Here is a 14,940-nt window from a genome sequence, read left to right on the forward strand (position 1 = left end):
AAAACAGGACCTTGGAGGTCTTCTAGTCCAACCCCCTGCTCAAGCAGGAAACCCTAGACCACTTCAGACAAATGGTTGTCCAATCTCTTCTTAAAAACCTCCAGTGTTGGAGCATTCACAACTTCTGGAGGCAAATTATTCCACTGATTAATTGTTCTACCTGTCATGAAATTTCTCCTTAGTTCTAGATTGGTTTTCTCCTCGATTAGTTTCCACCCATTGCATCTTCTCCTGCCCTCGGGTGCTTTGGAGAATAGCTTGACTCCCTCTTCTTTGTGGCAGCCCCTGAGATATTGGAACACTGTTATCATGTCTCCCCTATTCCTTCTTTTCATTAAACTAGACATAAAGTGGTTTTTCAAGAGGCAACTGACATTCTTGTGTTTCTTTGAAGATGTTTCACTTCTCATCCAAAAAGCTTCTTCGGCTCTGACTGGATGGTAGGGAATGGAAGGATTTATATTCCTTGTAGACAGCTGGTCATTTTCATTCTTTTAGACAGTCTCTGTCTCCACTTGGAGGTTTGCCTAGGTCATCAGCGTCACTTGAGTACTGCAAATGAGTGTTGTGGAGACAAGTCATTCCACTGATCAATTGTTCTAACAATTGTCAGGAAATTTCTCCTTAGTTCTAGGTTGCTTCTCTACTTGATTTGTTTCCATCCATTAGCTCTTGTAAAAGATGTTAGAGAAAAGGGGGTTTATCGAGATATTACTCTCTGGGAAAGGAAGTCCAAACTGATGAATGAATCATTGAGGAATTATCACCCACCCATGTGAGGGTCTCTTGTGGAACCCAGAAGCAAATCCAGAGGGTCCCTCAAATCATAACATTTCATTGTCTGCAACAGATTAACTCTGGCTAAAGATCTGATAACCAATTTAAATTAGTTACTTTAACCAATTTGCTTGCCAATAAGATTACTACCTTGATCTAAGAGCTATAAGAAACTAAGCACTAGGCATTAACAGACATCCATTGATTAGAAAGTAAAATCCAGGGGATAATGGAACAGCTTCCAAGTTACAAGTAATGAATTGTATCTGGTTTGGCTCATAAAAAAGTCAGAGAGGTCCATGTAGTATTGCTGAATATTAAAAAGAGAGAAGCTTTACAGGGTTTTAGCAAGTTTGCTTTTCTTCCTAAAAATTCATTCTCGGTAATTGAACATTCAACTTACAAACCAAGAACTTTTAGCATTGAGCTAGAACCCCAAGAAATAAAAATATTTTTGTTTTGTTTTGTTTTAAGGAAACTAACATGACAACTGCATCCATGACTTTTGGTTTCTAAATTTGGCCTTGTTACCTTTTTTTCCCAACATCCGCTTTACATTATCCTACACAATGCCTTGACCACCAAAACAGAGAGGAAAGCAAAGTTAAAACTTTTGAAGTTTCCCAGGGGTTCTTTCATGAGATCTGATAACGTTTTGTTTCTCCCTATGCAATATCTTCTAATATCTCAAATAAAATTCTCCAAATTTCACGTAGTTTCTGCATTGTAAAAATATTTTAATGAGACTGGCTCTTTAAGCACTTAAAGAGTCGAAATCATTACTTTATGGCTGACCAATGCTCTAATAAGTTATATATTGTGAACTTACGAACAAAGACTTTTAAATTTATTTATTCTCAAATAAGCACATCACTGGGCAACAATGTGCAGCATTGATTACAATGTGATTTTTTTTAAAAAAAAAGTAGTTACGTTATAACATGCTGGCTAGTAATCTTTAGTTACTTGATTAAATCCGTCCACCTTCTGCAGGAATTCTCTCACGCGACGGCTGCTAGCCAAGAGCAACCTGACACTAGCCAACGCTCTGGACGAAGCCAGAGCACACGAAATGTCTACTAAAGCAGCAGAGACCCTGCAAAGCCTCTTCAATCCAAGGCGGCGCAGCCAACGCCAGTACACCAGGAGGAGATTCAGTCCGAATCCGGCGGTGAGGCGAGGATGAGGAAGGGTCTGCCGGACCGAGAAACGCGACATTGAGGACCGTGGCGAGTCACGGAAGCTGCGGAGGGCAGCACCAGCGCCAACGCTGCAGGTTTAAAGACGCAACATGCGGCGGTGTGGGAAGAAAGGCACTTAGCTCAGGTCTGCAGGCGGCCCAACCTTCCCGCCGAAAATTCAAATCGGCCAATCAGAACGCGGAACCGGAAAGGCGGCCCGCGATTGGTTCAAACAAGAAAGGCGCGAAGTCTAACCAAACGACTGTCATTATAGGCGCGCCTCAACCAAAGTGGGAAAGAAGATCTTCACAAAGCCCAAGATAGAGGGAGTACGGTGCAGGCTTGAAGTAGACACGGGATCAGCGATCACCATCATGTCCTGGGACACTCTGGCGAGGTCGCTGCCGTCCGTCGCGAAACGCCACCTGCAAGCACAACGGCTACGAGTGCACGACTACCAGGGAAATCGCATCCCTGTTCGAGGACCACCTCCGTCCGAGTCGAGTATGGTCCACATAAAAAGCCCCTGCCCACCACGATCGTCGAAGGAACTCTGCCCAGTCTGTTGGGACTAGACTGGTTTCGTGCCCTGGGCATGGGAGTGACTGGCATCTACCGAAGTGACTGTAACCTGAAAGACATTCTCTTTAACGAGTTCGAAGATGTCTTCAAGGACTGCCTGGGCAAGTACAAGGGACCCCTATTTCCTTCAACTTAGACCCCAGGTAGCCCCCATTAGGCTTAAGGCGAGGAGAGTCCTTTGCCCTAAAACCAAAAATTGATAAGGAGCTGGATAAGCTCATTAATCAGGGATCTTGGTGCCAGTCGATCACGCAAGTGGGAGGCGCCAATCGTCACCCCATAAAACCGGACGGGTCAATTAGAATTTGCGCTGACTACAAGGCGACGCTTAACAAAGCCTTACAGAAAAGCGTACCCGGTTCCGTGGTGCAACACTTATTGCACTCTTTGGGGCAAGGGCAAGTCTTTGCAAAGTTAGACTTGGCCCAAGCCTACCAACAACTGCCAGTAGACGCCCGCACAGCCGAAGCCCAAACGACAGACGCACAGGGGGCCTTCAAGTGCACCCGATTGCAATTTGGGGTCAGTGTGGCACCAGGGCTGTTCCAAAACCTGATGGAACGACTACTGCAGGGCTCCCAGGGTAGTTCCTTACTTGATGATGTCCTAATTTCAGGGAAAACATGGAGGAACTGGGGAGCGGTTAAGAAAGGTCTTGAGCATTTTCCGGACAGCCGGATTAAAAGTCAAGACAAACAAATGCCAGATCGGGTCGAATCCGACTCTTGGGCTACGGATAGACAAGAAGAATTCACCCTACTGAGAGCAAGGTTAAGGCAATTAGAAAGGCTCCAGCGCCCAAAAACAAAGCAGAGCTGCAGGCATTCCTAGGATTGGTTAATTTTACGCGGTCTTTTTAAAGAACAAAGCAACTGCTATGGAACCGCTGCATAGGCTCTTAGGAAAAATACTGTTTGGTCTTGGGAAAGTCAGAAAATAGGGCTTTTGAAGCAGTAAAGAACCTGCTCTCAAGTGATAGCCTGCTCATCCAATATCACGACTCATTACCCCTAGTGTTGGTTTGCGGCGCCTCCTTATGGGGTGGGGCTGTACTCAGCCATAGACTTCAAACGCACAGAAGCCCCTATAGCTTCTACTCAGAACGATGTCCTCCCAGAGAGGAACTACAGCCAGTTAGACAAAGAAGCACTAGCCATTGTGTCAGGGGTCAAAAATTCCACGAGTATGTATTTGGGCGAATTTTGAAATCGTGACTGACCACAGACCGCTACTAGGAATACTGGCTGGCATCACCAACGCCTGTGGCACTTTCGCCGCGATTAACCCGATGGACTATATTCTTAGCCGCTTATTCGCATAAGCTGCAGCATCGACCAGGAAAGAAGTGGGCATGCAGACGCTTAGCCGATGCCCACTACCTGGGGCGACCAAGACCCCACTCCAGGGACACCCATCCTACTTATTGACTATTGGACTCTGGCCCAGTCACATCTAAGGAAGTGGCTCGCATCATACCGACATTGTGTTAAGGACTGTACTGTTGGGTACAGAGAGGTGTCACTGCGCCAAGTAAAGGTTCAAAGAATTTGTTAAAAACGAGATGAGCTCTAGCTCAAGGGGGTGCCTGTTATGGGGTGATCGTGTAATAATTCCTGAAAAGTTAAGGAAAGGTATTGGACCTCCTCCACGAGGGTCACCCAGGGATCAAGGATGAAGGGGTTAGCCAGAAGCTATGTATGGTGGCCACCATGGACGCAGAGATTGCTGAGAGGGTAGGGAAATGCCAGGCTTGCCAAGAGTCCAGACCTCTACCCCAACGCCCCAGTCAGAGAATGGGAAAAGCCCCAAGGGCCCTGGTCAAGAATCCACATTGATTTTGCTGGCCCTTTCACGCCAAACATTCCTAATAGTTGTGGATGCATTTTCTAAATGGTTGGAGGTCATACTCATGAAATCCACTACGGCCAAGCAGTAATCGCAACCCTGCGCCACCTATTCGCAACTCACGGATTGCCGGACACTTTGGTGTCCGACAATGGGCTTCAATTCACGGCAGCCCAGTTTGGAGGATACCTGGCAGAGGAAGGCATCCGACATGCCCTCTCTGCGCCTTTTCACCCCGCGTCGAATGGGCTTGCAGAGCGTTCCGTCCGGCGCGCTAAGGAGGCATTGTCCAGGCTAAAGCCAGGGACTGGCAAACAAAATAGACTTTTCCTAGCCATCCAGCACAGAACCCCAAGCACGCCACCGAAAGCCCAGCCGAATTGCTAATGGGACGGAAACTCCGTGCCCACTGGACCGCTTTGAATCCCCATTACACACCAGAGGGTTACAAGGAAAACTAGAAAAGACCAGGCAAATGAGCATAGGCGACCCGGTGTGGGCTCGAAACTATGGGGACGGCCCTAGTTGGCTCACAGGACAAATAATTAAAGTAACTGGCCCAAAATCATACGTGGTAGAGCTACCCGACAACAGAGTGTGGAGGCGCCACATAGATCAGTTAAGGAAACGAATAACCGACCAAACTGAACCAAACGAAACATATCATGATCAATACCAATTTGATTCCACAGCCAACAATGACCCGGGGGAGGCGCAAGACTTAGCTGAGATCCCAGAGTTCCAGCGACGCCATCAGGTTCCCGAGGGAAGCGGCAGGGAAATTGAAAAAAGTAATCCAAGGCCCGATGGCCAAGAAAAAGAGTCGGCCAATAATCCGGAGCCCGTTGGCCCAGAGAAAGTGCTAGGAGGAGAAAACAGCCCCTCCGACCAGCTCAAAACACCACCCAGAACTGAACCGCGCAGGTCAGATAGGACTAGGAGACGCCCAGGTTATTTGCGTGACTACGTCGAAAAATAACATGTAAATATTTATGTAAATAGAGGCAAAGTGTTTTCTGGGAGGGGAGGAGTGTTATGTATTAGAGTTGTACCTTTAAATATTTGAGCGGGAAATCAGCACGTTGCTGATTGGTCAAAACCTCCAACAGAACTGTATAAAAGGAGAGGGTTTTCGCCCAGCCTGTCGCTGGGTTCACCCTATATTAAAGAGCTGTTGTCACTACCCTGGTCTCCAGCCTCATTACTTCCCGAACATAACACTCTTCTTAAAAACCTCCAGTGTTGGAGCATTCACAACTTCTGGAGGCAAATTATTCCACTGATTAATTGTTCTACCTGTCATGAAATTTCTCCTTAGTTCTAGATTGGTTTTCTCCTCGATTAGTTTCCACCCATTGCATCTTCTCCTGCCCTCGGGTGCTTTGGAGAATAGCTTGACTCCCTCTTCTTTGTGGCAGCCCCTGAGATATTGGAACACTGTTATCATGTCTCCCCTATTCCTTCTTTTCATTAAACTAGACATAAAGTGGTTTTTCAAGAGGCAACTGATATTCTTGTGTTTCTTTGAAGATGTTTCACTTCTCATCCAAAAAGCTTCTTCGGCTCTGACTGGATGGTAGGGAATGGAAGGATTTATATTCCTTGTAGACAGCTGGTCATTTTCATTCTTTTAGACAGTCTCTGTCTCCACTTGAGGTTTGCCTAGGTCATCAGCGTCACTTGAGTACTGCAAATGAGTGTTGTGGAGACAAGTCATTCCACTGATCAATTGTTCTAACAATTGTCAGGAATTCTCCTTAGTTCTAGGTTGCTTCTCTACTTGATTTGTTTCATCCATTAGCTCTTGTAAAAGATGTTAGAGAAAGGGGGTTTATCGAGATATTACTCTCTGGGAAAGGAAGTCCAAACTGATGAATGAATCATTGAGGAATTATCACCCACCCATGTGAGGGTCTCTTGTGGAACCCAGAAGCAAATCCAGAGGGTCCCTCAAATCATAACATTTCATTGTCTGCAACAGATTAACTCTGGCTGAAGATCTGATAACCAATTTAAATTAGTTACTTTAACCAATTTGCTTGCCAATAAGATTACTACCTTGATCTAAGAGCTATAAGAAACTAAGCACTAGGCATTAACAGACGTCCATTGATTAGAAAGTAAAATCCAGGGGATAATGGAACAGCTTCCAAGTTACAAGTAATGAATTGTATCTGGTTTGGCTCATAAAAAAGTCAGAGAGGTCCATGTAGTATTGCTGAATATTAAAAAGAGAGAAGCTTTACAGGGTTTTAGCAAGTTTGCTTTTCTTCCTAAAAATTCATTCTCGGTAATTGAACATTCAACTTACAAACCAAGAACTTTTAGCATTGAGCTAGAACCCCAAGAAATAAAAATATTTTTTTGTTTTGTTTTGTTTTAAGGAAACTAACATGACAACTGCATCCATGACTTTTGGTTTCTAAATTTGGCCTTGTTACCTTTTTTTCCCAACATCCGCTTTACATTATCCTACACAATGCCTTGACCACCAAAACAGAGAGGAAAGCAAAGTTAAAACTTTTGAAGTTTCCCAGGGGTTCTTTCATGAGATCTGATAACGTTTTGTTTCTCCCTATGCAATATCTTCTAATATCTCAAATAAAATTCTCCAAATTTCACGTAGTTTCTGCATTGTAAAAATATTTTAATGAGACTGGCTCTTTAAGCACTTAAAGAGTCGAAATCATTACTTTATGGCTGACCAATGCTCTAATAAGTTATATATTGTGAACTTACGAACAAAGACTTTTAAATTTATTTATTCTCAAATAAGCACATCACTGGGCAACAATGTGCAGCATTGATTACAATGTGATTTTTTTTTAAAAAAAAGTAGTTACGTTATAACATGCTGGCTAGTAATCTTTAGTTACTTGATTAAATCCGTCCACCTTCTGCAGGAATTCTCTAATGGGAGAAATTACAAAACTTGCAAGAACCGTTTAGGGCAAAATTAATATGGAAATTGACAGTAAGAGTTTAGGGGAAATCAGAAATTGAGTGCGTCAAAATATGTACAACTATCATATGCAATTTGCTCAGGTAATATTTTTCTTGATTGAGTTAATTTACAAAGTCTGGTTTTATAGTTTCCTAGAACTTGTAGTGCGACTATAATTTCTGTTTATTTGATCTTCAGTTTGTTGACTAATTCCTTATTGAAGTTTGAAATTAATGTTTGAAAAAATAATTCAGTCATGTATCTCTATACTGTGTAGCAAAATATTTTCAGAGAAGAAGAAATAGCCTACTATATGAAATGACTGGAAACTCATAATATATACCAAATCAGTATTCTTTTTATATTAAGGCTGAAATTCAAGCTGAAGAAACTTCTTAGATGGGTTAATTTGAAATGTCTTCAAATAAAAAACAAGAAAGTCCAGTTGCATCTTGAAACAAAGCACTCTTGGGACACTCTTGACCTGGATGACTGAGAATCTCCAGAGACGCTGAAATCCTAGAATTTAACTAGACATCAAGTAAAATAGTCAATGCAGAGTAGTTTTATGCTACTGGCCTTAGGAGCAAAAACAACCAGGTTCTATTCTTCTTCAAAGATGGATGACTTGGAGCCAGTCACTCCTTCTCAGCTCAACCTACATTAAAAGACTGCAGCTATGAAATTGATGCATACAACAACCTGGACCTTTTCTTGCATGGAGATGCCATTCCCTTACCTTGGTATTGTGTGTTTTGTTTTCCACAAGCAAATTTAAGATTTTCTACTCTCTATTACCAATCCTTTAATTTCCAGTTGAGTAAAGTAAACCATAATCTGGAGGGTCATTCAACAGCATGTGTGAATGTATATGTGAGAGAACAGGATATTGAAAATAATGGAGCTACATAACCTTGGGAAGGTAACATAAACTTTGTTTCTATTGTACTCTCTTCCTTATCCCGCTATACATTCATTAACATATATTCTGGGATTCTTGTCAGGTAGTGAATTTTTTTTTAATGGATCAACTGATGATAGATAGACAGATAGATAGATGATAGATAGATAGATAGATAGATAGATAGATAGATAGATAGATAGATAGATAGATAGATAGATAGATAACAGACAGACAGACAGACAGACACTGATTTCATTCATTAATATTCTCATGTTATATAGGATATCCAAAACTTATCCAGCAAAATCCCTAATTCCATATGTCTTTTGCTTTCTCTTTCTTTTTCTGTTTGGCATATATTCAACAACAATTTTCAAAATATAACCAGGGAATAAGTGGATGATCCAATCTACCATTCAATGTCCTTTCAGGAGGATAAACTACCAAGTGTTTTATGATGTGCAAAAGTTGCCAACACCTGAATATATAATGAAGAAAGAGGAGAACTAAATAGCAGTATTTATGACCATGAGAATCTAGTTTGAAGATCTAATTGGAAGGTAGTCTGAGTGAATTAGGAAACCAAATTCATTCTCTGAACCATATCAACAAGTCATTGATTCAGAAGAGTATAAGTCCAGATATTTCGTCAAATGCCACTGGGTTTCCAAACCAAGCTGACACTTGTTTCAAATTACATTAATCAGGTCTGATTAATTGTACATCCTAATGTTTCGTAGCTCTAACTTACCATCTGAAAGAGTTCTAACTGTCAGGCCTTCAGTTGATATTCCTGGGCCATAATGATTGTAAGCCAGAAAGCGGAGAGTGTATTCTGTGAATATTTTCAGACCTTCCAGCTTGTACGATACACCATTAACTTCTACAGTCTGGATGCAGAAAAGAATAAACAAAAAATCCATAAAAATATGACAGCATGAAAATACTAGATTAGAACATTGTGATAGATAGATACAGTAAATAGAGATAGATAGATAGATAGATAGATAGATAGATAGATAGATAGATAGATAGATAGATAAAATAAATATTATACACACACACACACACATACACACACACACACATGTTTTCTGAGGTTTTCGCGGGTATTTGTATGTAGGTCTTTGGTTATTCGGGTTTTCTCCCGCGTAAAATTGGAAGTGTCTTGGCGACGTTTCGACGAAGTCTCATTCGTCATCTTCAGGCTTCAGTTTCGTGCTCCCAGAAGCACCCACTATGGTTCTGACACCCACTATGAAGATGTAGCATGACCACAAAGCCAAACAACAGCTATGCAGCTCACCAGCTCAAATCCCCCTGCAACACAGACTAAACTGAGCACAAACAAGCCCCCACCAACACAGGACACACCCCCATCCAATCAGAGCACAAACCCCCCCCCATCCAATCAGAGCACAGCCAAGCTCCCACCCAATCAGTTCAAATCCCCACTAGCAGTTAAAAGGAAGAAACAGCTGCGATCACACATTGCTCCCAGAAGCACGAGCTGAAGCCTGAAGATGACGAATGAGACTTCGTCAAACATCGCCAAGACACTTCCAATTTTACACGGAGAAAACCCAACAACCAAAGACCTATATACAAACACCCGTGAAAACCTCAGAAAACAAATATTGCACCTCTACGGGAGGAAATCCACCATCTGACCAGGACCTATGAAAACTAGAAGTCCAAAGAGCTTCCATTTTATGTGACCTCGCATTCCTCTGAAACTGCCATGATCAAAATTTAATCCCCAAATGCTTCCAATTGAAATTCCACTCCAACTCTGCAGCCACCAAACGATCCTAAAAGAACAGAATTGGCCTTAATCAGAAATGAACTTCACACAAAAAGATTCCTCCTAGATCAAATCAACAAAGATCTCCTCACACTTCACCTCAAACTCAGCAACAAGATGCACCCTGCACTTTGGGACAAATCCAAACAACTTGCCGTCTGGAGAGCCGAAACACAGACCACCCTCAAGACAGACACGCACACCAACAAACTCCGAAGACTACAAGAACGCCAGAAACAAACCCCTCCACCCTCACAGCAACACATGAAACAAACAGTGCATAACATCTCAGATAGGATCCTCACCAAAGCTGAAACCGATGTCCTTTCCAAAGGATTCAACTTTGCAGTCACTCCCAAATACATCCCCACTGAAAGCATTATATGCGGAGTTGAAACCAGCCTGACCAAAATCAACCCCGATGACGCTAACAAAATCAGACTCGAGATCTCCAACATCCTCTGCACCAGCAAGCCACCCAAAAGCAACTTACCCAAAGAGGAACAGACAGCACTACTTAACCTGAAAAAAGATACCAGCATAATAATCCTACCAGCAGACAAGGGCAACGCCACGGTGGTTATGAACACATCTGACTACCAAACCAAATTAACCAACCTACTCCAAGACCCTGCATACAAGCCCCTAAACACAGACCCCACCACCTACCTAGAAAATCCCACTAGATCCAAAATAGAAGCCTCCCCCATGAGCGAAGAAATCCAACAAAGAATCATTCCCAGAGAGAAATCATCCAGATGCCCTAAGCTCTATGGCCTCCCCAAAGAAGGAACCCCACTCAGACCCATAGTCAGCTCCATAGGCTCACCTCTACAAAACCTAGCCAAATTTCTCGCCAAACAACTACAGCCCTATGCAGAATCCATCACCTCACACGTAAAAAACTCATTCCAGTTCATAGAGATCATAAAGAAACAAAACTTACAGCCCAGCGACCTACTCGTGAGCTTTGATGTCATATCCCTCTTCACCCAAGTGCCAATCAAAGAAGCCTTGACAGCTATCCAAAACAAATATAACCCCCCCAAGCACATCCTAGATCTGACCAACCACTGCCTATCCAACACATACTTCATCTATAATGGACAAAATACAAACAAATAGAAGGAGCACCCATGGGATCACCCTCTCACCTGTCATTGCCAACTCTACATGGAACACTTTGAAACCCAAGCACTAGAAAAATCTGATCACAAACCCAAACTCTGGCTCAGATATGTAGACGACACCTTCATAATCTGGCCACACGGGAAAGAAAAACTTGACAACTTCCTCACACACCTCAATAGCCTACACCCCAAAATACAGTTCACCATGGAAACAGAAGTTAATAACCAACTTCCTTCCTAGATGTCTTAGTCTACAGAAACCCAATGGCTCCTAGGACACACCATCTACCAGAAGAATACACACACAAACCGCTATCTGCATGCACTCTCACACCACCACCCAGCACAGATCAACTCCGTAGCCAAGACACTCATCTCCAGAACAAAATGCTTAGCTGATGAACAACACCTAAAACCCGAACTAGACACTCTCACTAACGTACTAACATCCAATGGATTCCAAACAAATAAGATTACCAAGCTAATCCAAAAAGAACCCCCCACTAAAATCCAAGACAGAGAACAAGAAAACGGCACAGCCCTCCTCCCATATATAAAAGGCACCACAGACAGAATCAGCAAGATCCTCCACAAACATAACATCAAGACAGCATTCTGCACAAACAGAAAAATATCCACCATCCTAAGAAACCCCAAAGACAAAATTGAGTTAGAAAATCAAGGAGTATATGAAATCCCATGCACCGCCTGCCCCACCACATACATTGGACAAACCAACAGAAGAATAAGTGCACGATTGAAGAACACAAGAACTCATTCAAAAAGAGGAACTAACTTCTTCCCTGGTCCAACACTTTAAAGTCACAGGACACGATATTGACTTTAAAAAGACCAGAACTATCGCCAAAACTGAACACTTTAACAACAGAATAATCAGAGAAGCCATTGAGATAGAAAAACGCCCACACAGCATGAACAAACGAGATGACACCTCCCGCCTACCAGCCATTTGGAAACCCGCCCTTATTGACAAACGAGTCCCTAACACGAGGAATGACACCAGACCCACACTCACGAGGTCCACACAGGATGTCACCACCGCACATCCACCCAGAAAGCAGACCCAAACCCACACTGATCATGAAGCACGACCAAGGACCAGAAGCCAGACCGCAGCTGCAACATTAGCCATTTCAAACCCCTCCAATCCATACATGCAGCAGACTGACACCCACTATGAAGATGTAGCACGACCACAAAGCCAAACAACAGCTATGCAGCTCACCAGCTCAAATCCCCCTGCAGCACAGACTAGACTGAGCACAACCAAGCCCCCACCAACACAGGACACACCCCCAGCCAATCAGAGCACAAACCCCCCCCATCCAATCAGAGCACAGCCAAGCTCCCACCCAATCAGTTCAAATCCCCACTAGCTCTTGTAAAAGATGTTAGAGAAAATATCGAGATATTACTCTCTGGGAAAGGAAGTCCAAACTGATGAATGAATCATTGAGGAATTATCACCCACCCATGTGAGGGTCTCTTGTGGAACCCAGAAGCAAATCCAGAGGGTCCTCAAATCATAACATTTCATTGTCTGCAAATAGATTAACTCTGGCTGAAGATCTGATAACCAATTTAATTAGTTACTTTAACCAATTTGCTTGCCAATAAGATTACTACCTTGATCTAAGAGCTATAAGAAACTAAGCACTAGCATTAACAGACGTCCATTGATTAGAAAGTAAAATCCAGGGATAATGGAACAGCTTCCAAGTTACAAGTAATGAATTGTATCTGGTTTGGCTCATAAAGTCAGAGAGGTCCATGTAGTATTGCTGAATATTAAAAGAGAGAAGCTTTACAGGGTTTTAGCAAGTTTGCTTTTCTTCCTAAAAATTCATTCTCGGTAATTGAACATTCAACTTACAAACCAAGAACTTTTAGCATTGAGCTAGAACCCCAAGAAATAAAAATATTTTTTTGTTTGTTTGTTTTAAGGAAACTAACATGACAACTGCATCCATGACTTTTGGTTTCTAAATTTGGCCTTGTTACCTTTTTTTTCCCAACATCCGCTTTACATTATCCTACACATGCCTTGACCACCAAAACAGAGAAAGCAAAGTTAAAACTTTGAAGTTTAGGGGTTCTTTCATGAGATCTGATAACGTTTTGTTTCTCCCTATGCAATATCTTCTAATATCTCAAATAAAATTCTCCAAATTTCAACGTAGTTTCTGCATTGTAAAATATTTTAATGAGACTGGCTCTTTAAGCACTTAAAGAGTCGAAATCATTACTTTATGGCTGACCAATGCTCTAATAAGTTATATATTGTGAACTTACGAACAAAGACTTTTAAATTTATTTATTCTCAAATAAGCACATCACTGGGCAACAATGTCAGCATTGATTACAATGTGATTTTTTAAAAAAAAAGTATTCGTTTATAACATGCTGGCTAGTAATCTTTAGTTACTTGATTAAATCCGTCCACCTTCTGCAGGAATTCTCTAATGGGAGAAATTACAAAACTTGCAAGAACCGTTTAGGGCAAAATTAATATGGAAATCGACAGTAAGAGTTTAGGGGAAATCAGAAATTGATTGCGTCAAAATATGTACAACTATCATATGCAATTTGCTCAGGTAATATTTTTCTTGATTGAGTTAATTTACAAAGTCTGGTTTTATAGTTTCCTAGAACTTGTAGTGCGACTATAATTTCTGTTTATTTGATCTTCAGTTTGTTGACTAATTCCTTATTGAAGTTTGAAATTAATGTTTGAAAAAATAATTCAGTCATGTATCTCTATACTGTGTAGCAAAATATTTTCAGAGAAGAAGAAATAGGCTACTATATGAAATGACTGGAAACTCATAATATATACCAAATCAGTATTCTTTTTATATTAAGGCTGAAATTCAAGCTGAAGAAACTTCTTAGATGGGTTAATTTGAAATGTCTTCAAATAAAAAACAAGAAAGTCCAGTTGCATCTTGAAACAAAGCACTCTTGGGACAATCTTGACCTGGATGACTGAGAATCTCCAGAGACGCTGAAATCCTAGAATTTAACTAGACATCAAGTAAAATAGTCAATGCAGAGTAGTTTTATGCTACTGGCCTTAGGAGCAAAAACAACCAGGTTCTATTCTTCTTCAAAGATGGATGACTTGGAGCCAGTCACTCCTTCTCAGCTCAACCTACATTAAAAGACTGCAGCTATGAAATTGATGCATACAACAACCTGGACCTTTTCTTGCATGGAGATGCCATTCCCTTACCTTGGTATTGTGTGTTTTGTTTTCCACAAGCAAATTTAAGATTTTCTACTCTCTGCCAATCCTTTAATTTCCAGTTGAGTAAAGTAAACTATAATCTGGAGGGTCATTCAACAGCATGTGTGAATGTATATGTGAGAGAACAGGATATTGAAAAATAATGGAGCTACATAACCTTGGGAAGGTAACAATAACTTTGTTTCTATTGTACTTTTCCTTATCCCGCTATATATTGTTAACATATATTCTGGGATTCTTGTCAGGTAGTGAATTTTTTTAATGGATCAACTGATGATAGATAGACAGATAGATAGATAGATAGATAGATAGATAGATAGATAGATAGATAGATAGATAGATAGATAGATAGATAGATAGAGAGATAGATAGATAGATAGATAGATAGATAGATAGATAGATAGATAGATAGATAGATAGATAGATAGATAGATAGATAGATAGATAGATAGATAGATAGATAGATAGATAGATAGATAGCCGGCTAGATAGATAGATAGATAGA

At 41.5% G+C, this 14,940-nt stretch overlaps 1 protein-coding gene across 1 annotated transcript in view; it reads right to left on the reverse strand.

Annotated features, from left to right (window-relative positions):
• Window positions 1–14,940, reverse strand: part of DCC (DCC netrin 1 receptor) — a 926,782-nt gene that overhangs the window by 343,134 nt on the left and 568,708 nt on the right. The window contains exon 11 of the mRNA XM_058168106.1: window positions 8,985–9,123. Within this exon, the coding sequence (XP_058024089.1) occupies window positions 8,985–9,123 (139 nt within the window). The remainder of the gene's footprint in view (window positions 1–8,984; window positions 9,124–14,940) is intronic.

The sequence above is a fragment of the Ahaetulla prasina genome, chromosome 2, assembly GCF_028640845.1.
Source record: "Ahaetulla prasina isolate Xishuangbanna chromosome 2, ASM2864084v1, whole genome shotgun sequence".
In the NCBI taxonomy this organism is placed as follows: Eukaryota; Metazoa; Chordata; class Lepidosauria; order Squamata; family Colubridae; genus Ahaetulla; species Ahaetulla prasina.